The 26,430-nt window shown below is 61.2% G+C and overlaps 2 protein-coding genes across 2 annotated transcripts in view; one reads left to right on the plus strand and one right to left on the minus strand.

The window, feature by feature from the left end:
• Positions 1–850: 850 nt before the first annotated feature.
• PRRT1B (proline rich transmembrane protein 1B) lies at positions 851–8,929 on the plus strand (the record flags this gene model as incomplete). Its single annotated transcript, XM_081103176.1, has 4 exons — positions 851–860; positions 5,098–5,543; positions 6,226–6,369; positions 7,241–8,929. The coding sequence occupies 4 exons, from the start codon at positions 851–853 to the stop codon at positions 7,388–7,390; spliced, it is 750 nt and encodes a 249-aa protein (XP_080959302.1). The 3' UTR covers positions 7,391–8,929.
• A 3,293-nt stretch (positions 8,930–12,222) lies between these two features.
• Positions 12,223–26,430, minus strand: part of RAPGEF1 (Rap guanine nucleotide exchange factor 1) — a gene marked incomplete at its 5' end in the record, with an annotated part of 143,593 nt that continues 129,385 nt past the window's right edge. The window contains 11 exons of the mRNA XM_081103177.1: positions 12,223–14,658; positions 15,121–15,249; positions 16,668–16,765; positions 18,003–18,104; positions 18,187–18,265; positions 19,551–19,645; positions 19,778–19,862; positions 20,532–20,717; positions 21,352–21,468; positions 22,896–22,974; positions 25,627–25,702. Of these exons, the coding sequence (XP_080959303.1) occupies positions 14,508–14,658; positions 15,121–15,249; positions 16,668–16,765; positions 18,003–18,104; positions 18,187–18,265; positions 19,551–19,645; positions 19,778–19,862; positions 20,532–20,717; positions 21,352–21,468; positions 22,896–22,974; positions 25,627–25,702 (1,197 nt within the window). The 3' untranslated portion in view covers positions 12,223–14,507. The remainder of the gene's footprint in view (positions 14,659–15,120; positions 15,250–16,667; positions 16,766–18,002; positions 18,105–18,186; positions 18,266–19,550; positions 19,646–19,777; positions 19,863–20,531; positions 20,718–21,351; positions 21,469–22,895; positions 22,975–25,626; positions 25,703–26,430) is intronic.

Below are 26,430 nucleotides of genomic sequence, written 5' to 3' on the forward strand. Positions count from 1 at the left end.
CTATGTGGTCCTTATGTGTCACTGTGGTGCCGCCTGTGGTCACCTGGCGAAGGCGCCAGTGGTTACCTGTTGGGCGGTTCCACACGAAGACTTGCTGGTTTTCCTAAGCCCTTTGAGGAGGTCCTTTGTGCAGATAAGTTCTGTTTCTGTTCAAACCGCTTTCAAATACCCACCAAGTTTAGCTTCCGCTGGTGGGTCCTGCCTGTGGCAGTTGTCGGAATTGGGGGAAAGCGAAAGTGTTAAAGAGAATAAAACGGGGCAGAGAAGACATCGTGCTCAGCAGGTATCTGGCAGGGAGCTTGCAGCCTTGAGGGGGGAACCAGGACAGACAGACCCTTACTCAGCAGAGCCGCCTGCAGCCAGCAGAAAGGGAGGAAAACCTCTCGCCCTGCTCTCCTCGCTGATGGCTTTCTGGGTCTCAGCCCGCCTGCACCCAGGTGCGGGGAATAAAATCTTTCTGGAGACATCATGGCGTCATGACACAGGTGCGCGACCCCGGGCCACTCCGGACCTTTCAGAAAGTGCACCCAACGGGGCGGGCCGGTGCGCGCGGGAGCACCTGCAGGCCTCGCCCCGGGCTCTCCCGCTTCGCCTGGTCGCCCCCCCACCCCGCCGCCCACTCGGCCGAGAGCCGCTGAGAACTCCCCGCGACCTCCCCGCCCGCGGGTGGACGGCGCCGGGCGACCGGGAGCCGCGGGGGACCCCGCGCAGCCGGGCGGTCAATTATTAACCGGTCGCGCGGCGGCACCAGGAAACCCGAGCCGCGGCGAAAGCGGAGCCGGGTCCGACGGCGGCGGGAGGCGCCGGGCCCGGGAGCTGCGCCGCCCCCTCGCCCGCCGCCGGCCGCGCCATGGACGCAGGTGAGGACGCGGGGACCCGGCGCGGCTGAGCGACCCCGGCCCGGGCTCCGCGGGTCCCCGCGGCGGGCGGAGGGGCAGGGGCCCTTCCCGGGAGCCCAGTCCGGCTCTGCCCGGGGACACCCCTCGGCGGGGGATGGGGGCGGGGCGCCGGGGCGCGTTCAGGCCGTTGGCGCCAGGACCCCCGGCTCTGGGATCCCCGGGGGAGCGTTAGGGGGGCGGCCTTGGCGAGGTCCCGGGGCCTGGCCCCCAGGGCGGGCAGCAGGGGCTCGAGACTGGCGATTTTGGGGGCATTTTCCACTCCCTCCACGCGCCGCCCCCTCTGAGAGCGGGCAGGGCGCGCTGGCCAGGGGGGCAGAAGGGCGGCGGGAGGGAGGACCCCACGGGCGGCGAGACCCCGCGGCGGGCGGCGGGGAAAGGCTCGTTCAGGGAACCCCGACGGGGGCCCCCCGGAACCGGGCCTGGGAGGGCGGTGAACCGAGACCCCCGCTCCGTGCGCTGAGCCCTCGCGGGGAGTCCCGGCCGGAGGGGCTTGGGGAGGCGGCGGGCGGCGCGAAGCCCTGCCTGGCGCTCCGGCCACGTCCTTGGGGGGCGGGGGGCGCCGGGATTTCTCCCGCCTCCGCTCGCACGGAAGGCGCGCTCTGACCGCCACCCCTGCCCGCGACCCTGGAGCGCGCCCCTTCCTCCCCCTCCCCTCTACCCCTCCCCTTCCCCTCTACCCCTCCCCCTCCCCTCTACTCCTCCCCCTCCCCACCTCCCCTCCTCCTCCCCCCTCCTCTCCCCCTCCCCCGCTGGAATGTCCGGGAGGCTCAAGTGTCGAGAATCCGAGAGCCCGGGCCGGCTGGCAGCCCCGCCGGCACATTTATTTACTCTGCAGCCCTATCTCCGCGCCATCGGCCAGGTATTTGCCCAGGCGGGGCCCGGGAAGCTGCGGTTTGTGTTACGATAACTGGGGCAGGGCCGGCGCCGGCGTCCCGTGCCCGCATCCCGCGGGGACCGGTCTGGCGTGGCTCTGCCGGCGGGGCTCGGGTTACCTGCCCTGTGGGCTCTGTTCTCGCATCTGCGGGATGGGATGGAGCCCTCAGGAGGGAGCGGGTTCCATTTCCTTATTGTTGTTCCTGTTCGTCTTCACTGTTACCCCCTCAGTGGTTGTCACCATTCTCACCATTTCACACGGAGGACAGGAGGCCCCCAGCCGGAGCTCAGCGGGACCTGGGGTTGTCACCTGCGCGCTGGCCGGGCCTCCGTGCGGCGTGCTCAGAGGGGCCGGGGCCTGACTCGCAGGGGGGTGGGCACTGGCCCAGAGCTTGGCCACCGTCGGCCCGGGGCACCCGCTGGCTCAGACAGCAAACAGCGCTCCTGTTTCCCCAGGGTCCCAGCCAGGGGGGTGCCTTATTTCATTTATTTATTTACTTATTTATGAAAATATACATTTTTATTGATTTCAGAGAGGAAGGGAGAAGGAGAGATAGAAACATCAACGATGAGAGAATCATTGGTCTGCTGCCTCCCGCACGCCCCCCACTGGGTATCAAGCCCGCAACTTGGACATGTGCCTTGCCCGGAATCGAACCCGGAGCCCTTCAGTCTGCAGGCCGACGCTCTATCCACTGAGCCAAACCAGCCAGGGCTTATTTTTATATTTTTATTGATTTCAGGGAGGAAGGGAGAGGGACAGAAACATCAATGATGAGAGAGAATCATTGATTGGCTGCCTCCTGCACGCCCCCTACTGGGGATCAACCCACAACCTGGGCACGTGCCCTGACCGGGAATCAAACCATGACCTCCTGGTTCATAGGTCAACACTCAACCACTGAGCCACGCTGGCTGGGCTGGTGCCTTATTTGAAAACTCCAGCCCTTGTCTGGGTGGGAGAGGCTGGGAGCTGCCCTGGCAATCCTGAGTGTGTCTAACCAGGTCTACCGGGTGGGGCGTGGCTGGTTCCTGGGGGCAGGGATATTCAGGCCACCCCCACCCTCCAGGAGACCAGCAATCCTGCTCCCCCACCCACTCCCCACAGGGGTCCTCCTGGAAGAGCCCAGCGCTCTGGGTCAAACTTAGTCATAAACCTTTCTTACTTTAAGTGTGGACTCCCTTCCCAATAGCTTTCATTACACACACACACCAGTCCTTATAGCTTTCATTACACACACACAAACACACACACACACCACTCCTTATAGCTTTCATTACTTACACACACACACACACACACACAACCACTCCTTATAGCTTTCATTACACACACACAACCACTCCTTATAGCTTTCATTACACACTCACACACACCACTCCTTATAGCTTTCATTACACACACACACCACTCCTTATAGCTTTCATTACACACACACACCACTCCTTATAGCTTTCATTACACACACACACACACCACTCCTTATAGCTTTCATTACACACACACACCACTCCTTATAGCTTTCATTACACACACACACATAACTACTCCTTATAGCTTTCATTACACACACACACACAACTACTCCTTATAGCTTTCATTACACACACACACACAACCACTCCTTATAGCTTTCATTACACACACACACACAACTACTCCTTATAGCTTTCATTACACACACACACACAACCACTCCTTATAGCTTTCATTACACACACACACACACACTCACAGCTTTCATCACACACACAACTACTCCTTATAGCTTTCATTACACACACACACATAACTACTCCTTATAGCTTTCATTACACACACACACACCCACTCCTTATAGCTTTCATCACACACACACACCCACTCCTTATAGCTTTCATCACACACACACACCCACTCCTTATAGCTTTCATTACACACACACACCCACTCCTTATAGCTTTCATTACACACACACACACACTCACAGCTTTCATCACACTCACACACTTCTTATAGCTTTCATCACACACACACACACACACACACACACACCCACTCCTTAGCTTCCCCAAAGGGGCCAGGCCTCCTTGCATTTTCTCACCTCCCTAACTTTCAGACAGCAGTAGCCAGTGTTAGCCAAGAGCCTGCTCACTTCACATGCCTACACTCATTTGATCCCCACAACCCCCCAGGTGTTGTTTTTAAGGATGAGGCAACCAAGGAAGCAGCCCAGGCAGCCTGGCCCCGAGCGCCCCTCCTGATGGTAGGAGACCCTCCCCCCAGACCCACCAGCCAGCCCTGCCCTGGACCCAGGAGGAGGTGACAGAGGTCTGCTGGCCCTGTCCCTCTGACAACTCCCTCCCCCTTCCTCACCTCCCTGCGTGTCAGGCCGGCTGCCCGGGTGCCTGAGTCCGTCCACTTGTCCACATCCCACCAGCCCTCTGCCTCCATTCTAGCTCAGACCAGATTTTTCTTGTTTTTTTTTGATGTGGGCATTTATCGCTATGCACTTCCTTCTTAAAACTGCCTTTGCTGCGTCCCGTCAGTGTTGGTGTGTTGTATTGTCGTTTGTCTCAAGATGTTATTTCTCTTTTGACCCCCTGGTTTTTCAGATGCATGTTGCTTAATCTACAGCTCTGTGGTTTGCCTAGTTTTTATTCCTCTTGGAATTGAGACCATTATGGTTGGAAAAGATGCTCGACATAATCTGCCTCTTCCTAAATCTTAAGACTTGGCCTGACACCCTCCGCTGGGGAGCGGTCCCTATGCTCCCAGCAGGCGTGTCCCGCGGTTTGGGATGGAGTGTTCGGGCCGTGTCTGTAAGTCCGTCTGGTCCGTGGTGTTGAGGCCCATGTTTCCTGCTGCTTTTTGTCCGGATGGTGCAGCCATTGATGTAAATGCTCCTCGGGACCTCCTGGCTCTGAAGCCACTCGGGAGCCAGGGCTTGGCTCCTCCCGAGCAGCTCCCCCCCCGCCCCCCCAAGCCAAGGCTCTGATTGGCTCAGCTCACCTGCGAGCCCCGCCCCCGGCTGGGTCTCAGGACGCCCCTCAGCGCCGCCCGGCCCAGGTTCCCTCCTCCGCCCGCAGGGGCTGTCTGGCCCGGGGCGCGGGGCGCGGGGCGCGGGGCGCGGGGCGCGGGGCGCGGGGCGCGGGGCGACCACCGGAGGCACTGCCCCCTCGAGCCCCGGCCCGGTCCTGGCGGCTCTTCGGGGAAAGGCTTGGAGAGGCTCCGGCAGGGTCGCGCGTGGCTTTCTTCTCCGAGGGGCTATTTGGGGCTTGGGGGGCAGGGTCCCACCTGGCCCACGGCCTCTCGAGGCTCCTGAAACCCGCCATGTCTTCCCAGGAGTGGACACCAAAGGGGGTGCTGGCCCGGAGGCCCCTGAGGCCCCCCCGAGACCCGAGCTCCCGCAGCTCCCGCGCCGCCCGCAGCTCCTGGATGAAGACGGAGGGCCCAGCGAGGAAGCAGCCGAGGACGCCCCGGCCCCCGCCGCGCCCCCCGACTCCCCGGCCGCCGCCGCGGCGCCCCCCGCCCAGGCCCCGGCCGCGGGTGAGGGCGAGGCGAGGCCGGGGCCCAAGGCGGCCGCCGGCGGCATCCCCAACATCGGCTTCGTGGGCGAGCCCCCGCCCTACGCGCCGCCCGACCCCAAGGCCGTGCACCTGCTGTACCCGCCCTTCCCGCCCGGCCCGGTCCTCTTCCAGCCCGGCCCCGCGCCCCCCGCCCTGTACCCGCCGCCCGCGCCGCTCTACCCCGCGCCCGCCCCGCCGCCGCTCTTCGCGCCCTTCCCCGTGGTGAGTGGGCACCCAGCCCGTGGGCACCCTGCTTGATGCCCGCTCCTTGCCCCCCTTACCCCCACCCCTTACCCCCCCTACTCGTTCCGTCCTCCCTCCCCCACCCCACGGGGGCTGGGCTCACAGACATTGAAGTCGTGGTAACAACTCGTGCAGGTCCTGGTGCCGAGGAGGAGCAGGAAAGGGCTGCCTCAGCTGCCGGGGGAGGGGGGGGGGGAGGAGCCCAGGAGGCGTCCCAGAAGTGGGGGCATTTGAGCTGGGTTCTGGGGGGTGAATAGGAGAGTTCAGGCGGGAACAGAAGGGCGCTCTGGCCAGAGGGCGCAGCACAGGCAGGAGGCAGCCACGCTTGGGCTTGGGCTTGGGCTTGGGCATGGCGGTGGGTCCTTCAGCTTGGGGGGGTGGGGGGGAGTGCTGAGAGGGACACATCGCGAGGGCCCAGGGCCTCTGGAAGGGAGATGATCTGAGTAGATCTTTAGAGTGAAACAAAGCCGGCTGCCTTAGGACGGTGGAGCAGTCCCCCCGGGGGGCGGGGGCCCATGAGGAGTGGGGACAGTGGGGACAGGGCTCCTGGAGCGTGACCTGCCCTGGGCGACCGCAGCCTCCCCGGTGGGGTGGGGGGTGGGGGGGCTGGTCCGCACTCCGGCTCTGGGCGCCCCCTCATGCCTGTGGCCTCTGCCCGCAGTACAACAGCCCCCTGGCCGGCGTGCCCGCGCCCGCCACGGTGGAGCACAGGCCGCTGCCCAAGGACTACATGATGGAGTCGGTGCTGGTGACCCTCTTCTGCTGCCTGCTCACCGGGCTCCTCGCCATCGTCTACTCCCACGAGGTAGGGGCGGCCCTGGTGCCCTCCCAGCAGGCACCGGCCCCTCCCCCAGGAGCTGGGCACCGGTGTGTCCCGCTCAGGAGGGGCGGGAACTGGCAATCCGTGCAGTGTCTCTGGCCCTGGGCCTGGGCCCCGCGGATGGACACCTCCTTCCCCTGGCCCTGCCCACACTCAAGGTCCGCTCGGGCGGCCGGGCTCGCACAGCTCACGGTGAAGCGTGAGTGGCTGCCCAGGCCAAGGAGCTGCCGTCCCAGGGGGCTGTGGGCACCCCTCCACCCACTCACTCCTCTCACCACCCACCCTGCCCCCTCCCCCCCCCCCCCGCCATCTCTCCGTCTCCATCTGTTCACCCCCCACCCCCCAACCACTGCCCTGCACAGGGTCAGGCTCTGGGGACCCAGTCATGCCAGTGGAGGGTGTTCTGACAGAGAGGGTGAGCCTCTGGGGTCTCTGCCCGATGCTGAGCTGGCCATGCCCTGACCCTCCCCCTCAGCTCCCCCACCGTAAGCCAGGCCTGTGGGGAGAAGGCAGCTCTCAGGACAGCTCAGAGGTGTCTGTGAATTCTGGCTCCGCCACCAGCTGTGTGACCCTAGGACAGTCCCTTAACTTCTCTGAACCTGTTTCCTCATCTCAAAGTGGGGGCAACAAAGACACCAGCAGCTGGGTTGTTGGAAGATGTAGGGACCAGGGCGAGGGTGTGGCTCGTGCCCCGCCCACGAGGTGCCCGAGAGCTGGCAGCCATCACCCGATTGCTCCTGGCAGGCCCCAAGCTTCTCAGGGTGCCCGTTTCCCAGGCGACACTGGGGCCTGGCCCGATGGTGCTGCATGGGAGGTGGGGGCGTGGTGGGCTCATCCTCACTCTGTCTGCTTGCAGACCCGCTCGGCCCTGAGCCGGGGAGACCTGGCCCAGGCGGAGGAGGCCTCCCGCAAGGCCCGCTCCCTCGTGCTGTTCAGCCTGCTCTTCGGCGTCTTCGTGTCCACCAGCTGGGTCATCTACGTGCTGGTGGCCCTATACCTCCCCTGAGGCTGGGGCTGCCTTGGGGACATCAGGACGCCCGGACACCCACCCTGCCGGACTCCTGTGGACTGTGATCCCTGCTGGGGCCATCTGTTGCCTACAGAGGGGACCCGGGGGCAGGAGCGGGAGGGATTGGCGCACTCAGCACACCCGTGGCTGCCTCAGCCCTGATGGGCAGTGTTCTAATCTGCAGTGGTCTCAGGGCCCAGGCCCAGCTGAGGAACGGGGGCCCCGGGAACCCCATTTCTTTGGTGCCTCCTCCTGAGGTCTTCCTGGGACTGCTGGCCGGGCCCGAGGCCCCTGCCTTCACCTTACCCCCAGGAGACCATCAGAGGGACCGGAAGTCTGTGTCCTCAGTGCCATCGGGGGTGGGGGAGGGGCACTGCCCTCCTGGCCTCCTTGCTGGGTTGGTCAGGTCACAGGGCACAGCTGCGGTTCGGGTTCCCATGGGGCTGGTGGGCGTGGCCTCCTCCCTCTGTGGCTCCTGGCTGGTCGGTCAGGGCCCTGCCTCTCACGCCGGCCCCGCTGTGTCCAGAAACCAAAGCCATGTGTCTGTTTCCTCATCTGCAAAGTGGGGGCAACAGCTGGGCCCCCACACCCCCCTCTGACTCACCAGCAGGGGGCACTGTGACCGACAAACTTCCTTGGCTGGTCCAGTCCTGGCCTTCAGAGCACCCGCTGCTCAAGCGAGTGGGCTTCCCTCCTCCGTCAGGGGCCGCAGCGTGGCCTGCCCTGGACCCCTGGGCGGACCAGGGAGGGGACCCATGGGTGCTCAGCGCAGTGCCGGGCTCAGGTGCTCTCGGCGGTGATGGTGGCGGTTCCATAGGGTCTTCCACAGCCCGAGGGGAGGGGAAGGGAGGGCAGGGCGTGAGGGTCTCACTGTGCGTGGCAGGGCAGCCCGGCGCCTCCCGCTCAGCAGATGGGAGGCCGCTCACTGATGGGCGCGCTCCTGCAAGGGCCCAGAGCTTTCGCCAGATTCTCAAGGGGCCTGTGACTCAAGATGACAAACCATCTGCACGGAGAGGAGGAAGGCCCCGCTGGGCCAGAGAAGACTGGCAGCTCGCGTTCAATCGCCTGCTTTCTGCACCTCTGGGTGCTGCCCGCAGCCCTGGCTCCTGGCAGACGCCTGACTCAGCCCTGGAGATGCTGGGAGCCTTGGGCCAGGGCGTTGGCGATGCGCACAGTCGGCACGTCAGTGACCCTTGTGCAAACGGCCCGAAGAGGAGGAGGAACAGTGCAGAGGACTTGCAGAACCCACAGCAACAGCTGTTCCTCCTGAACTACGTAACGCCAAGGAAAGGAGTCCCTGGACCGTGCCCTGCGCTGTGGGTACGAAGCGCGGGCATCTTGCAGAAGGGCAGGCTCGGGGTTAGGACGTGGGAGCGGAGAGTCCGCATCTCTGATGAGCTCCCAGTGAAGCAGAAGCTAAGGAGCCAACTGGAAATGGCACATTAAATGGGGATTAAAACCATTAAAAACCATTCTGCAGGAGCAATCCATGGAGGCCCCTAGTGTCTCTATTCAACACTGTGTTAAGGTTCTGGCTAACGTAAAAAACAACAAAGTGAAATTTGTAGTATGAAACTTGCAGTCTCTGTCAAAAGAGACAACATGATTTTCTAGCTGTAATATCCAAGAATCAAAGAAAAAATTAGAATAACTCTGTAAAATAGTTGGATACAAAATAAATGTGATAGTCATTAGCAATAATCAGTTAAAATGGAAAAAATTTTGAAAAATTCCACTCACAGTAGTGATAAAACAGTAAAATCTAGAAATAACTTTGATAAGAATGATCTGGGCCCAAGTGAGGAAAATGATTTTTAATTATATATATATATATAACTTTATATATACAGCAGGTCCCCCCAAAATGCATATACACTTTAACAGCTGATAGCTCAATTTTGAAAATGAAATGTATTTTAATAAACACTGCCTTTGTAATTATTTAAAGTGTGTACCTACATTTTGGGGGAACACCCTATATATATAAAATTGAACAAAATATCTGGATAGGAAGATGTAGCATTCTTAGAGATTTAATGAAATCCCAACAAGAAAACCGTTTTTCTTGTTTTAAAACTATAACACAAGTTTTTAAAAACAGAAGGGAAATGTGTAAAAACTTACAATTGTTTAGAGAATTGAATGAGGGGACTGTCTTCCCTGGCTATTAAAGCTTATCATAGAGCTACCATACCTGACAGCACGGCCAGCAGAACATCCAGTAAACGTCCCCAGTGCATGGGGAGTTACTACCCGATCAAAACGGCCTTTGACTGAGTGGGTCAAGGACTCAGAGTAAGCAGTTGGCTCTGTGGCTGGAAAAAATTCTCAAATTGTGTGGAAAAGTGAACTGCAGCTGGATTACAGAGCTGAGCCGAGGAGTCCCACACACAGGAGAGAGCCTGGGAGGGAGCCGTGAAACCAGGGAGCTGGGGAGGCCCCTGGCAATCTGGACAGCCACAGAGATCCGGCCCCACAGAAGCGGACGGGGCCTGGCCAGGTCGGGGACAGATCAGGACGGCTGCCGCCTCCCTGTGGTGGGAAGTACACTGTGTCGTCTGTCGATAAGGTATGTGCCGTACGCGCATGTGCAAAGGGCAGTGTCTGAAAGGAAGTTGCAAACTGCTGGCAGTGGCTGCCCAGGAACCAGGAGCCGTGGCACCACGCATGGCTGAACCTGACGATGGGATTCATACATCGTGTCATTAGAAATGAAGAAAATGCGCTGCCTTTGGCCTCAGCAGGCCGTTTTAGGGCTCGCCGTGGTGGAGACTGTCTTCGGAGGCTCCGGGCCAGTGTGGAGACGGACGGGTCGTGAGTGACTGTGCTGACGCGCCCTGGAGGGGGCGGCTGGGCACATGGAACGTGTGCAGCGAGAGAACGCTGGCTTCGGGGTGGAATGCCTGCGGCCAGCTGGGGTGGCACCCGAGGAAGCTGTGGTGCTATCACCTCAGCCCAGGGAGAGGCTGCCCCCCCCCCCGCCCCCCGTGGAGGGCGTTCCAGTTGCTGGCGCTGCCTCCCTGGCGTTGCCGTGGCGCTGGGTTCAGCAGCTCTGGGGCTGAGGCTGTGGCGGCGGCTCAGTGTGGCTCTGACTGGCGTTTCCCGACGACTGACGATGTGGAGCCCGTTAGCAGCTCTGGATTCTCTGTATGACGTCCCTGCTCAAGCTGGTGCCTTTTAAAGTCTGGCCACGGAGGTGGTTCTGCGTGTCCTTCCTTTCATCTGCTCATGGCATTCAGGGGCGGCGAGGCCGCGCTGTGAAAATCTGTAAGCTCTGGCGGCAACTCAGCTGGCACAGTTCCCGTCTCACTCACGCGAAGTCCAGTGTGGGGGGTGGGGCGACCCAGTCTGGGCTCCTTCGCGCGGGGCTCTGCGTGTCAGCCCCTGGAGCCTGCGCGGCCGGGAGAGGCACACCCGCTCTTCATTTGTTCTTCAGGTTCTGAGCACCAGTGAGCTCACGTGGCATTTGTCTCTGACTTACTGCACTCAGCACCGCGCCCTCTCGGCCCAGGCGTGCTGCCACCATGGTAAGACTGCATTCTTTGGGGGCTGCGTGGTATCATCCCATTCTATACACGCACCAGGGCTCTGTTACCCACTCGTCCTTTGGTGGGCAGTGGGTTGCGTCCAGACCCTGGCTGTTGTCGATAATGCCGCAGTGGGCAGTGTTTGGGGTTTCTTCAGATATTTACCCAGGCGGGATCGGTGGCTCAAAGGCAGCTCCATTTGTAACTTTTCGAGGGGACATCCATCCACTTCTGCATCCGCCAACAGCAGCCAGCAGGCCCGGGACTGGGATGAATGACAGGGCCCTTAGGGAGGGCACATGGGGTGCCCAAGCACACGGCCAACTTGCGAATATCACTCCGTCCTTGCATTGCGGGTGCGTCCAATGGTCAGGGAGGACTGGTTTTATCGTGCCGGGCTGGGGTTAAGGTGACTCTGGCGCTTCTGCGTCAGCAATCGCCTGTAATTTTCTTGCGCTGTCCTTGTCTGGATTGGACGCCAAGGTTGTATTCTACTCCTGAAATGAGGCAAGCAGTGTCTCCCTTGCTGTTCTCGGGGGTCGTGTGAGACTGACGCTCCTGTCTGTCTGACATAAAGTACCTGTGACGCCTGTCAGGACCTGCTATCCGAGAGGATTTCGAACCAAATTTAATTGTGTAATGTCAAGTACCTCTTCTTTGTAGCACTTACCATGGTTGTGATATTTCCCTTGTGTGACATTAAATGAAGAGGATGAAATGAGGTAAAGCTGTTTGCAAAGTGCGTGGTGCCCACTCATGCTGGGTGAGTTGTACCAGTGGCAACAGCTCACCAGACACTGCTACAGGCTGTGGCTCGCTGAGCTCACGCGGTGGAAGCTGGGAGGACCCCTTATGGCCGAGCAGATGGGAACAGAGAAGGCACCGCGTACCCACGGCCACTGGCTTATGGGCTGCGGAGCCAGGACCAGAGCCTATTAGCCAGGAGCCATGTCCCTCCAGCATGTTCTGAGCACGCAGGACTAAAAGACCCAAACCCGACCTCACTGGTTCCGGAATGATGCACCCAGTGGACACCTGGGTGGTGGTGTAAATGAGTGAGGGGCCATTTCTCGTCCCCTGGGACAGCAAATGGCCACTGCACCCGAAGCCTGGCCTTGTGCATGGACAGACCCGGAGCCTCAGGTTGCTTCCAGGCCCCTGAGGGTGGAGGGAGCCCAGGCCCCTGAGGGCGGAGGGAGCCCGGGCCTCTGACAGGAGCGAGTGTGGGCACCACCCCAACAGCGGCCAGGCCGAGGAGCCACAGGAAAGGCGGCGCGGCACCGTCACTGTGACACGCGGTAGCACACAGGCGCTGTCACCTGCGTTTATTTTCCTCTCATACAAAAGTTACACATTTGAAATGTCTGCAGGAAGCTGCCCCATCAGCCGTTAGTCAGGAAGATATATTACAATGTAACACTGGGGCGGGGGACGGGGTGGTGGGTGGTGGGAGGTGCGTCTCAGGTTCGGTTCAGACGTGGCGCCAGCCTGCCCTCTCCATGGCTCTACCCACCTGCAGGGAACCCAACCGTCCTGGTCATGTCTGTCTGTCTGTCCTGAAGATCAAGCCCCACACCCTGTCCCCAAGACAGACAGTTCACGGCAGGGCTGCAGTGCTGGCATGGGGTTTGGTAACTCCCGGAGCCAAGAGGGCATCTTACTGAGGCACGGGCGGGGCAGCCCGCGGCCAGTCAGTTCACACACACATTGCACCTGCTGTACTCACACCGGGCTCACGGCGCCGCTCGCCTGGTGCCTGGCCCCTCTGTGCAGACCACCTCGGGCTCGGGGAGGGTGGGCAGGGCCACTTCTGAATTGAGGGAAGTGGAGCCCCCACCCCATCCCCACCAGCTCCTGGCTGAGAACTGACTGACAGGCTGCAAACATGCTTTGTCCGCGAGTGGCTGGGTTTCTGAGGCCGACTCTTTGCCTGTGCTATGGAGGGAGACCCGGGGGTGCCCCAAAATGCAGGGTAACCCCGGTTCCCACCACTGAGGAGCCCCGAGGCCCAGCGCAGCGGCAGAGTGGGCGGCTGGGGAAGACGGAGACGACCACGAGGCACAGCCAGGAAACCACCGCGCACGCGGCACTGCTAGTAACAGTGACTCACACACACTCTTAAATAGTAAAGTGACGCGTTCTGGCTGCGGCGGCAGGGCCACCACCAGAGGGACCGTAACCGACATTCCGTAGCCTCTCCCTCCACCCGGACAGACGAGAGGGGCAGGCCAGCCCAGCCTTGCTCCTGATAACAGCTCATCAAAACCATGAAGGACTCAAAGTGACACGGCTTCTCTACAAACAAAATCTAAACAATCAACGGATGTTGCTCTCTCCTTTTCTTTGTTCTGGGCTAAGCACAGTTAGTCCTGGAGTCTGTGTGACCAGGTGCCAACCCCAGGACAGGTGAGCACTCCACCACACGCAGCAGAGCGCTCAGGCAGACCCGTCGGAGCCCACGGCGTGTGGGAGCTCCGCCGACACCTGAGAGCGGCCTGCAGACCTGGCCTCGGATTGTCACCTCAGCAGCAAGAGTGGTTTGCACAGGAGGGCGGGGAGCACTGTTCTCGAAGATGCTTTCCGGGCGAGCGAGCCTGCTCTGGGGTGTGGCTGGGCAGCCCCGACCCTGGCCTCTCAGAGACACCATCCCTCCGAGGGGGAGCCAACAGTGGTGGGGACACCGGTGAGGAGTCCTTGTCACCCACCGGATGGAGCAAGGTCGGAGGGGAGCCCGTGGGCCGGAGGGAGCAGGAGGTGGAGTTTAAGGCACACAGCAAGCGACAGGAGGGGGCCAGCGGCCTCCCCCTAAACAGAAACGCCCCTCCACTCCCCTCTCTCTGAATTAACTCACCCAAGAGCTACAAACCCAGCTCAGCTAAAACGCATTTCTTGGGGGGTAAGGTCCTCTCTTGCTTCACCCTCCCCTTCCCAGCGCCCTCAGTGCCAGGTGACGGGGTGGGGAGATAAGGGCAAGGAGAGAGGGCAGCCACTGCTACTCACTGCACGGCCAGCAGCCCGGTGCCCGCAGGCAGAGGGCAGTGCTAGGGCCACCTGTCGTACCTAAAGGGCCAGGTGAGCGGCGCCCATCCTCCACCTTAGAAAGCAGGGCTTGAAGGCAAAAGGAGCCCCACCCAAGCCTGCTCTGTTCTCTGCCCACCCAGCTACATGTCCCTTCATTCACGGTCACCGGGGAGCAGCCCCCCCAGGGTCCTCGAGCCTCCACTCATTCATCATTTCGGCAGATCCGGCCCCGGGAAGTCGGGGCGCGGACTCCGCGGCTCCCAGGTGGGAGGAGGGTCAGGCGGGACAGGGAGGGGAGACAGACGTGAAAGCAAAACCAAATGAGAAAACCACCAGTTCACAATCAGCAACGAGACCTGCCTGCTGGCTCCGCGCCGGGCCGGGCCGAGGGCTCCGCTCGTGGGAGGAAGGAGGCAGGAAGCTGCCCGCGCTCAGCGCTCCTGCCCGGCTGGCCCCCTGGCGGAAGCCGAACAGCGCTGCTGCCACACAACAGGTCCCAAGTCCCTTCGGGTCTCAGAGCCGCACTCTGAGCCTGTGAGCATCCTCCTTGCTCACGGCAGCTGCTCCTAGGTCTTCTCCTCCCGGTCTGTTTTCCTCCTTGTTATGTTCCTGGGTTTGATTTTCAGAGAGAGTTCCCATAGGGCCTCCTCAGCCAGGTGGTCACTAAAGTCGTTGAAGAAGTTTATGATGTCATCGTTCCTCCGGATGTCGTAATGCCTGGTGGGGAGGAAGGCGGCCGTGAGTGCCCATGACCTCTCAATGGCAACCCCCTACCACCCAGCAAACCGCTGTGGCAGGCGCCCTGCTGCCCACGGCCTACGGGGTGTCCGAGCTCCCTAGACAAGGTCAGCAGCACGCAGAGCCCACGCTAGACCCTAAAGCTGTGCCCTGCTTCCTGCAAGATCTCCCCAGCGGCATCCCTGCAGCTGGGCTGCCCTCTCCAGGGAGACCCGCTCTCAGGCCCCGCTCCTGCCATGGCCCACCCACTACTCTGGTGTCCGGTGGGCCAGTTTGCCAGCAGACCAGTCACCAGCTTCGTTGTATGGGAAAGGGGATGGGCTGGCTGCCACCTGTGTGCAGGCCATCCCGTGCCAAGCCCCTCAGGCCTCCTGACAGCCTGGTCCTCGCCACCTCCCATCTCTGCTCAGGCCCCAGGAGCCAAGGGCGGGGAGCACTCACGCCTGCTGGAAGCAGCGCATGCTGTCCAGGATGTTGAACTGCTGCCACCGTTTGGAAAAATTCACTTTGCCGTCAATATAATCCGGGTTCCCCAGGTGCACGAAGGTGAGGTCCTGCAGGATGAGCCCCCTGGGAGGATGGAGAGCCCAGTTACCCTCTGGAGGTGACTTAGAAGGTGGCTGCTTTCCAGGCAGGTTGGTTGGGCCACCAGGACAAGCCAGTGCAGATGCGGCCCCGGCCCCGGCCCCTGGGCTGTGCCTGAGAAACTACCAAAGCCACCAGCGCTCTGGGAGGCATTTGTCGCTCCCAGCGGAAGTCCCGGCTCCCAAACCCTGGGTCCCCGGGAAGGCCAGCTCAGGTCCTAGAGGAGCCTTGGAGGCCGGGCTGCTACGGAGGCCTCGGTGACTGACTGGCCTGCAGGACCATCGGGGCACGGGATGCTGCAGCAGAAGCCAGCAGAGCTGTGGGCTTGCTCATGTGAAATTCATAAACGAACATGAGAAATAACAGGACCCCAAGCTGAGAGTGGGCAGGAGACAGAGCCCTCTTGTTAGCAGGTGCCTCTAAACCAGTGACGGCGAACCTTTTGAGCTCGGCGTGCCAGCATTTTGAAAAACCCTAACTTAACTCTGGTGCCGTGTCACATACAGAAATTTTTTGATATTTGCAACCCTAGCAAAACAAAGACTTCTATTTTTGATATTTATTTTATATATTTAAATGCCATTTAACAAAGAAAAATCAACCAAAAAAATGAGTTCGCGTGTCACCTCTGACATGCGTGTCATAGGTTCGCCATCCCGCTCTAAACACAGGAGGTGAAGCCACGTGACCAGTGGTGGCAGTCCCTCCACCTGGGAGGCCCAGCCCGAGGGCCAGGGACCCGTCACCGAGCCCCTACGGGAAAGAGTGCAGTGCAGTGAGGCCGGGAGGCCGGGAGAGGAGCCGGCTGTCCAATCTGCGTTTCTGAGGAACGTCCCATCAGACACCCAGCCCTGGGGCAGTGCCGACGGACTCTTCCAACCCTTTCGGAGACTCCGTGCCCACTAGCATACTAAGGGCTCTGATCAGACCTGCAACAGAAGCCTGTTTAGCTTTGATTTTCTGTCACTTCCTATATTTACTGACCACAGGGTCCCTCCCCAGGAAACACCTATGTACTCCCTCTTCCAGGGCCCACATGGAGGACATGCTCTCTGAGCTGCTTCATGCCCAGTGCTCTCAGGGTTCCTGGGGTGAGCGGGCCCTCAGGGGCTGTGGCGTGCAGCCGAGTTTGAGGCCTGTGGAATATGGCACGATGTACTGCGGGGAAGGAGGCTGCCACCTGTCCGCGCCTGGACGTGCTGCCTGCAGGCCAGGGAGAAGTGGGAACAGGACAGGGGGACCCCGCAATTCTGCTTAAAAGTAAAAGGCACTCCTTGCCACACAGTTTAGCGTTGAGACAGTATAAATGTCTTGGTTGGACCCTTAGCCCGGGTTTCTCAGGGAGCCCAATACAGCATCTCCAGAGCAACCAAGGGGCAAACCCGGGCAGGGCTTCTACTCACAGGTACGGGATGCATGGCGGCTCCACCTCCGAGAGGGCTGCCCGGTAGGCGCGGAAGGAGGACGAGCTGTCAATCAGTGTGCAGTACTCAGCCAGACCCTGTGCAGGAGGGACGTGGAGTCTGAGCCCTGGGACAATGCTGGGCACAGCCTGGCCCCTCCTCGCAGACCAAGTCGTCCCCCACCCTCTGCCAATGCTCGAGGGTACCCCCCCACACACCCAGAACCAGACCTGGACTCTGCCTAGCTGCGGGAGACCAGTCCTTCTGGGGCCACCTCCCTGGAGCGCCTTGCAGAGCGCGCCGGCTGTGCCTGTGCAGCCCGGGGCTCCTCCCCGTCAGCACCTGCCACGTGCACCGGACCTGGAGCTCAGTCTCCCGCTTGGCTGTGCCACCTACTGCCCAGGTGAGCCTCCAAAGCCCACACTGCACCGGCCACTCCAGCTCCGAGCCTTCCTTGTTCCCCCTGCGCTCAAGGCCAAGTCCGCCAGGTTGGCAGGTGACCTCACCTCACTGCTCCTGCATGCAGCTTGGGCTCTTGTCTGGGAGACTCAGCTGATCCTGCCTTTTTGCCTGCGAGGTGCCTCTCACTCTGATGGGACACCTCCTCCAAGAAGCCATCCCTGCCTCCTGAGGACCTCATGCTTTCCTGGAGCAACGGGTGTGGAGGTCCCACTTTCCCAAACAAGACTGTTTTATACCTGTTCTCTTATGTCACTCCAGATAGCCCCGGGCGGCCCAGCCAATGCTCAGCGCTGGGGGCTGGGCCTCCACACAGAATAAAGGTCCAGTCCCTTGGCAGGCCCCCCAAGGCCACCGTGATCAGGGCCAGTCCCCCACAGCGACATGGCCACTGGCCACGCTGGTCCTGTCCTGCTGCCTGAGGTGTCAGCTCCAGTCTGTGCACTCCTCTGGCCCTGATGGGCATCCCCTCCCTTCCCAGGAAGCTCCGACTCAGGGCCTGGCCTCATCAACACTTCCCCAGGGCCTCCCTGACCAGGCTCACTCAACACCCCATCCTTTTCCCTTTAGCACTTACCCTGAAGAAACCCACCAATAGCATGTCTGTCTGTTCACAATGCCTAATGCAGCCCGCCCAGAGCAGCCTTCTAGAAGCACAGGCCGAGGGAAGGAAGGAGCAGGTGCACTGGGACCAAGGCACAGCCTGTGGCGAAGGATGCAGGACGATGTAATGTCCCAGCACCAAACACGCCCCTCAGGGCCCAATGACTGCAGGTGAGAAACTAGGGCAGGCAGGGGTGGGCTGTCCCCGCCACATAGTTGGGCGCTGGCAGAGCAGGGACCCAAGCCCAGTCTCCATTCCTGTCCTGAGCTCACCTCTGAGGTCTGCTTCTGCCACTCGAGCCTGCGGATGGGCGCTGAGTCCAGCGCCGAGAGGATGGCCAGATAGGAGTTGAAGTTGTTGAGCTTTCGTAAGTGCTGCAGAGAGAGGCAAGGGGCTGTGAGGGCGGGGTGGAGTGGGGCGGGGCTGAGGAGCAGGCTCGGGGCGGGGCTCCGTTACCTTCATGATCTTGATGAACTTCAGGAGCAGCCGTTCCCTGTCCTGGGCCTTTTCCTGCAACATGATGATTGACCGGACCCTGCAGGACCGGGGAAGGAGAGCTGAGCTGACTGCACTCCCTCAGGGACCTGTGCGGTCCTGGTGGAGACGGCCAGCCGGACGCTCCATGGCTTGTCGCAAGTGCCCCCGCCGGGCAGCACCAACTGCAGCCTGTCTTGGCTCTCAGGAGCTCTCAGAGTCCCAGGGGAGGCAACAGGCCACAAGAGATGTGGCGGCTGGTGCCGAACACCAGGATGGGGACCGCCGGCCATGCGGGCTCTGAGTTTGCCAGCAGAGCTCTCCTGACAGAACGGAGCAAGCAACACTGGGATGGACTCTCGCACAACCTCAGGACCAGCTCAGCGGGGGCAGGCCTGTGGGTTCAGAGGCCACCTTGCCAGACACGAATGAGAGCACCGCTCAGAGCCTTAGCATCCAAGGCAAAGCTAGCCTCGCACAAGGACCTCATGGTGACCCGGACGCCCTGTGATCTCCCCACAGCCCCTGCCAGTCACTGGGAGGAAGGGTCACCTCTGCTTTGCCTCTTCTGCCCATTGGAGGGCGCCTGCACTCACCCACCGGCACCCTTCCTAGGCAGACCCCCAGGGGTGTGCTGGGAGACCTGGCCCAGCACTGGGCTGGGCCTGAGGCCGAGCTCAGGGCCACGTGTGGCTACAAACGGCTGTGCCCAGTGTTGGGGAGAAAGGAGGGAAAGCTGGGGGTGACCTGAATTCTCACGAACAAGCAGCCCGTGGAGTGTTTTAAAAAGATTAACCACCCCTCGATGGCTGCGGAGGGCTGTATGCAGTGAGGGTGGCACGGCCACCGCGCCCGAACCACCTCTCGGATGCTGAGAGGCTGTGGGCGCTTTTGAGTCATGCCTTGAGGAGCCGACAGTTCTATGTTACATTATTAATACACTTCTGGGCTCCATTTTACTTTACCGATTAAAGGCTACACTAAAGTATTAATGGCCACCACTCCTGCAGGCCCGCTTTCGGGCAGTCAGTGTGAGGAGGAGCCCTGAGGCTGCCCGGCTGGCAATGGGGAGACTGCAAGGACCAGTGCGGGGGGGCGGTGTGTGTGTGTGTGTGTGTGTGTGTGTGTGTGTGTGTGCAAACGTCACCCTGTCTGCAGACACTGGCACTCGCTCCAGGACCTTCCCCTGCCGCGCCTGGCTCCTCAACCAGCCTCTGCTCTAGGTGCCCCTTGCTCTGCTGCCCAGTTCAGTCAACGCCCGCAAGGCCGAGAAGGAGCTGAGGGATGAAGCAGCGGAGCTCTGCCCAGGACAACTGCCGCGGGCGGGCTCCGTGCCATGGCCTTACCAGTAGGACATGTTGTTGAAGTGCTCCGTGAACTGGGTCAGGTTGGGGCTCTTCTCCTCGTTCTGCTCTTTTGCCCAAAGCAAAACCTCAGGAATCTGAAAAAAGGAAGTAGACTGGGTGGGGCTGGACCCGCTGGCTGTCCCGTGATGGGAGTTTCTCTCATTCAGGGACAAGCAGCGGTGGCTCCCCGGCAGGGACAGTCTCCTCCGAGCCCCGCCCACGCGTACCTCTATTTTATAAAAGAGCTCAGCATCCAGCAGGGTCAGCTGTTCGGCTATTTCATGGCTGTGAAAGTCATGCAGGGTCCCTGGCCTGGAAGACAGATGCCCGAGGTGAATGGACAGGGACAGCTGGAGCAGAGCGGGCCTGACAGTTAGGACTGGAGGGAGCGACCGCTTGGACCATGGTGCTGGCCCCGTCTCCTGCCACTACTGGGCGGGTCCTGCAGGTCCCCTTGTGAGCCCATGGACAGCTCAGCTGCCCGAGAACGCAGGGCGCAGGGGGACAGAGATGGTGCCATGCGAACGCAGGCGGAGACAGTCACTAACAAACATCTCCGCTCGGGGAGAGGGGCAGGCAACACACGGGAACCACATACAGGGTCTTGGGAACGTTCAGGATGGCACAGCGGGGCTGGGTGAGAATTAACAGCTGCCACCTGAGTGCTGGGAAGGAAATTCATTAAGAGCTGACCACAGCCCATCTGTCTCCGGCTCTGGTAAGCGGCCACTCGCCCTGGTGCCCCACTTCCTGGTAAAAGGTGGCTCACCAATGCTACTCACAACCCCGGGAAGAGGCTCAGCACCCAGGGAACCCACTAGGCTGTCCCTGAGCCACCTCGTCAGGGCCTGGCAGAACTGGGGCGTGAGGCTGGGGCTGGGGAGGTGTACTAAGGAAACGGGGCGCAGAGGCAGCTGCTGGGCACAGCTCTCACCAGAGGCGGCAGGGGCAGGAGGGGTGGTGGGCGGACGGGCAGCTCACCTGGCTGCTACGCCCCTGGCTGCCAGGGGCTGGTCGGAGTGGGCACACCTGAGCAGCTTCTTCTGGTCCACCTTGTCCAGGATGTTCTTGCGGAGCACGCGGGCCAGGCTGAGCTCCCCGCTGCACACCAAGCGGAAGACCAGCTCCATCAGCAGCTTCAGGATCTCCTCCGTGAGCTCCACCAGGCTGCAGGGCCAGGGCCACGAGGTGAGGCAGGGACACGAGGAGGGAAGGGGACTGCTGCCACAGGGACAGGGAACAGTGCCGCATCCTTGCAGGTGCTGGGGTGGCCCAGTGGTAACAAGTGACCACCATCCTCTCAGCAAATGCTTGCTGGCCCCAGACAGGCCTGGAGGCCATGCAGGGCCTGGGCTGAGGAGACAAACCCCTGGGAAGCCCTGCCCCGAGGAGCTCCTGGTTCTGCGGGGAGGACTCCCTAACGGTCCTGGCCTCAGACTCGATGCCACAGGACGCTCAGCACCTCCTGTGCACAGGCCAGGCTCCGCACTAGCAGAAGGGAAGCACCTGGAAGGCAGGGCCTGGGCATTTCCTTCCCAGCCTAGGAAAGGGCTGGCGTGACGGGTTCTGCCAATAACGGAACTGCAGCCTGAGCGCGAGGAGCGGGCAGAGCATGGCCCCGCCGGAAATCAGGGCAGAGCCAGGGCTGGCCTGCAGGGATGGGTCACTTCGGAGCAGGCTGGGGGGAACCCTGTCCAGAACCGTGGGTACGTAGCCGGGGAGGAGCAGGCGGGACGTGACGGGATGGCGAGCGCAGGGGAGAAGCCGCCCCATGGCCACAATCTGAGGGCCGAGCACTCACCACAGCTCATCCACCACCCGCACCAGCACAAAGAATGTGTTCTTGCTGACGCGCTTCTTGAACTTGTCGGTGCAGGGAGAGAACTTCTCGTATGTGGAGCGTGGGTTAAAGAAACAGCTGTTCTCACACGGTGGGACGGGGCACAGCTACCATTTACTGAGGGCTACCATGTGCCAGGGAGCTGGAGTGAGGCACTGCCACCACTGGTGGGGGAGGGGCGGGCGGGCAGAGGCCTGTAAAGTGGGTGTCAACCCAGACCTCAGACTGTCCTTAGCCACTCCCTCTCCTGCCACACGCCCAGGCCCACCTTTCTGTCGGGTTCAACCGCGGTTCCTGCTAGACTTTCTGAAGCGCCAGGAGCTGCCTGGCTGAGCCTCAAGTAGAGGACAGTGGTCACAAGCAGATGCCGGAGCCCCGGCTGCGGGGAGGTGCAGAGCCCAGACGTGCTTCCTGCTCTTGCCCTGAGTTCCCATGTCTTCCCAGAGCCAGAGCCCACCCCCACCCGCCTCCCGCCACAGCCCTTCACACCCAACCGCCTCCAGCAGCTCCCGAGGCCACGCTTTCTGCGTCCCCTGCAGACCCTTCTCCGCTCCGCCTGGTGATGGGAGTGTCCGGAAGGACATGCGTGTGCCTATCGGCAGCATGCTCAGCACCAGCGAGCGCTCAGCAAGTGGGAGTCACGACTATTGGCTGCTTCAGGCCTGCGAGCAACTGAATGTGTGAGGCTGAGGAGTCTGTCTCTGCGGACAGGATCGTCCACTTCAGGGCCGAGGGGCCAGGACCTAGGGCAAGGGCAAGGGCAAGGGCAAGGGGAGAGTGGAAGGCACGCTGTGCGGGAGACAGGAGGCCAGCAGGGGATGCTTCAGGGCACACAGGATGGGAGGGAGCTGGAACCCCAGACTTCCTACCCCAGTGACAGCGCTGTCCAGCAGATGGCAGTCACGGGCTATGACTCGAGGACGGGGCCAAGGAGCAGTGGACCCTGGGCTGGTCCACTCTGGGGCAGGATGGGCCCTGGGCCAGAACTATAGGCAGTGAGTGGTCCTCGGAAAGGTGGTTCGTGGGCGGATGTGGAGGGGGAGGAGCCATTCTGTCGTGGACGTGCAGCTGTCCACAGCCACGGCTGCCACCAGGCGGAGTGGCCATGCCTAGCCAAGGCTGCTCATTTGAGTCTCATTCCCTCATCCGCACATTTGCAACTATCACCCCAACGCCCTGGGGCTCAGCTCAGAGGCTGCAGGTGCCCACTTGCTGGGTCTCTGCAGGGGCCTCCACGTTCCCGCCCTCAGGGTGTCAATTCTAATGGTTTCAGAATCACCCTGTCACCACCTGCCACCTGCCACCTGCCACCGTGGCCTCACTGTCCCAGGCACAGCACACCTCACGCAGCCCTTTGGCAGGTGGGAAGGAGGCTCGCAGAGGAAGCCTTGGTGAGGCCCCAAAGCAGGACGTGGGGCCGCCTCCCTGCCTGCTGCCCTGCGCGGCCAGTGCCCCTCTCCAGCTCTGGGCCCTCAGTGCCGTGGGAGTGGGAAGGATATCGGTACTGCAGCTTCTTGATGAGCTCCTCGGGGGTGATGAAGGTCCTGTAGGTGGTCAGGAAGGCCTCACAGTACAGCACCAGATCTGGAGGGAAGGACGCGTGGTTACCAGGTGGCTGCAATGTGCCCCCGCCTGGTGGACACCGAGTTCAGACCCCCCCATTCAAAGGCCCTTAGTCACGGGCACGGAGAGAATCACAACCTCAGCAGCAGGCCTCTGGAGCTACGTTGGAGGTCATGCCTTCAGGAGGCTGGGCCCAGGGATAAACCCTGGGAACTTCCATACGAGAGAGCTAAGGGAAGGGTGAAGGGGCAGAGCTTGGCACGCTGCTGGAATATGCAGTGGCACGCGCGGGTGCCAGGGAAGGGCAAGGCCCACCCGGAGGAGCCGCCTCCAGCAGTCAGGCGCCTGGGCTGGAAGCTCCCACACGACCCCCTTCTCTGGAGGGCTCAGCCCCGTTACGTGCGGCTGCCTCCCCTCCCAGCCACACAGTCCTCGACACTAAAAAAAGGGGCAAAATGTTTTAAATGTAGGTCACTCCTGAGACAGACAACCCGGCCAGGCTTGTGAATGTCAGAGCTCTTCTGAGCTGGAGCTGAGGTTCAAGTCCTGTTCGACTCCAAAGTACGTGCTCCTCCGCGTGAGGCTGCGCTTGCGCCTGCACACATGCTACCGAGCTGTTCTGGTCGGGACACAGGTCACCTTGCCCCATCTTTTCTCATTCACCCCCAGCTCCCTCGGTGGAAAAACCTCATGGCTCCCCACTTTTCCGGCTAAGAGTGCAGGCTTGGCCGAACCTGGCTCCTGCCCCTGCCCTGCCTTTGCAGACACTCCCAGGACAGAGGAGAGGAAAAGGAACACCTGCTCCTGCACCTGGGTCTGAACTGGGGGTTCAGCTGAAAGAGCAGGTGTTATGAGGGAGGTCAAGGCTGCAGTCAGAGCAGGGACCACAGCGGCAGGCTAGGCTGCTTCCTGGACCCCAAACCCACCCGCTATGTCAAGTTTGGGCTTCTGTTCAGAGGGTGGGCAAGGAAGCGAGATGGGCCCAGCACAAGCCAACGCCTGCTCTGGAAGACTGGACCCAAGTCTGCACGCCTGGAGTTGCAGGGCCTCCCAGTCCAAAGCCACTGGTGTGGTCTCTGGTCTGCAGGAAGGCACCTGTGGAGCTGGCTGCGCGACCCAGGCCTCAGCAATCCGTCCCAGGTACAGATGGCTCTGAAGCCCTGGAGCCTCAAAGTCTTTCCATTAACAAAACCAAGCAGGAGCCCAGCTGGCTGTGGCGCCTCCTCGCCTCCTCGCCCAGGCAGTTGGCAGGAACTGCAAGTCTTTGGTTGCCCTGCCTGCGGGACCCGCTCTGGCCTTGGACACAGCTGGCTGCACTGGGCAGGACAGCGGAGTTTGCTGCTCAGAGCTGAGGACTGGAGCCAGCTCCCCCTCAGCCCTGTCCTTTGGGCAAAAGAGAAAATCGGTCCTCTTGCCAGCGGAGGCCAGAGGGCTCCCTGCAGAGCAGGGCCACGGCTGTCCCCAAGGCCAGAGGGGACATTCCAGAGACTCCCTCTGTGCAGACGTGTTCCGTGTCCGCGTTCAATCATCACATTCTCTAGGCACTACCAACCTCTTCAGAAGCTGAGCCTGAGGGGAGCTGTGCCCAGTGGCTACCCGGGTCTGTGACAGGCACAGCCAGGATTCAGACTTGTCTCCAGGCCTGGGCTCTGCCCCGAACAGAAGACACCAGGGGGGACACCTTGGAGGGCAAGACAGTGGCTGTGTGAGTCTGTGGGAGCCATTTCTGCTTTTTCTATTTTTCAAACTTTCTGCGATGTAAATATTGTCCTTGTACTACTGTCATAATTTAACAGTTTACAGAATCATATTTTGAGAAATCTGCTATAAAACAGGGATTTGGTTATCTACAAAAACTAAACTGGGGAGTTAGGGTTTCAAGAGACTAGGATGTTTAATTCCTTCCACACCTTACTTTAGCACTGTGGTTACATTATTCTTACAATAACTTTTACAATGTAAAAGGAAAATGAGTGTCACCGTCCTGACCAAGGTCATAGGCCTTCCTCGGGCCTCCTCTCCCTGGCCGAATGCAGCGTGGAAGGACAGCTCTCCTGCCTGACGTGGTGCCCACAGGCGGCTCCTCCTCCTCAGGGGCCAGGAACACGTCCTGGGGAGGCAGCACCCCTGCTGTGGGCTGAAGCCCCTGGGCGAACGTGAATGCAACCCCATCTAGTCTGCGATGAAATGTCACGCAAACATCGGGGAAAGTATAAGAAGCCACCTGCGAGCTACCTTACACTGTTGTGGAGCCGTTTTCACTCGAGGTACTGTTTGTGGAGCTGAGCTCTGCACCTGAAACCTGCCCTCCCGACCCCTGTGGGTCCTGGGGTCACTACCTCACACCAACGGGGGGACACGCTCCAAGAAGGCGGGAAGCAGAGGCCTGGCTTTCACTGCTGCTTCCCCAGGCGGCTCCAACTACGATGACCCAGGGTCACCGCTTCCTGATCCACTCAGGTCTGGCAGAGAGGGCGGGAGAGGGCAGGGGAGGGCGGGAGAGGACAGGGAAGGGCGGGAGAGGGCGGGAGAGGGCAGGGGAGGGCGGGAGAGGACAGGAGAGGGTGGGAGAGGACAGGAGAGGGTGGGAGAGGACAGGGAAGGGCGGGAGAGGACGCGCCCAGATCCAGGGAGCCGATACGGACAGAGGCCACCGCAGAGGCACTGCCATACCTTTCCTGTCCGTCTCCGTCGCATGGACCAGCAGGATGTCCCCGGATCCTCCCCGGACGTCGGGCCCGTCGTCACCCTGCAAGGACAGCGCAGCCGGAGAAGCCCGTTTCAGAGCCACGGCAGGGATGGCACAACGACGATGCTGTGCCAGAGACCGCAGGTCCCTCTCCCTCCGCTCTCCCTCAGCCGGGACCAGTGTGGCCACGCTGCGGAGGCCAGGCACGCCCACCCCCTCCCGCTCCACTGGGAGACAAGCACAGAGTGGGACTCATCTGGGAGGTGGCTGGCCCCGAGGCTGCCCAGTCACTGCCGGCCTGGCGCACATTGCTCGGAGACACACCTGGGTCAGGGGGACACGTCCCTGTTCACCAACCCATGGGTCAGGGAGGCGAGGAGCGCGGTTCTCACACACGGGGGGACTCTTTCGAGCTGCTCATGCTCCCAGCGCAGCAGCGAGCTGCCCTAAATCAGTATCTGCTCCCAGGTGGGAGACGTCACTTGTCATGTCACGGGTTCTTCTGGGGAGCCCTTCATAGAAGAGTGTATGGTGTCACAAAGGCATTTGTTACACCTGACACTGCTTCTAGGACCGACGCCTGTGACTGACGCCTGCCAGTTAAGGAAACAGCCTTATTTCCAGGTGAGCACGCCAAGGCCTTAACTTATTCACCTGGCCTGGAGCCAAAGAGAGCTGCCACCAGGGTCCGGCCGCCCTTGCTGTGACAGGAGCACAACCTCACTCACGGGCCCCCCAGTCGATCTTGCAGACGCACATGCCCCCCGGGTTTCACTCTCACTCCTGGG

This window comes from Myotis nattereri (genome assembly GCF_964212035.1).
Source record: "Myotis nattereri genome assembly, chromosome: 12".
NCBI classification, from domain to species: domain Eukaryota; kingdom Metazoa; phylum Chordata; class Mammalia; order Chiroptera; family Vespertilionidae; genus Myotis; species Myotis nattereri.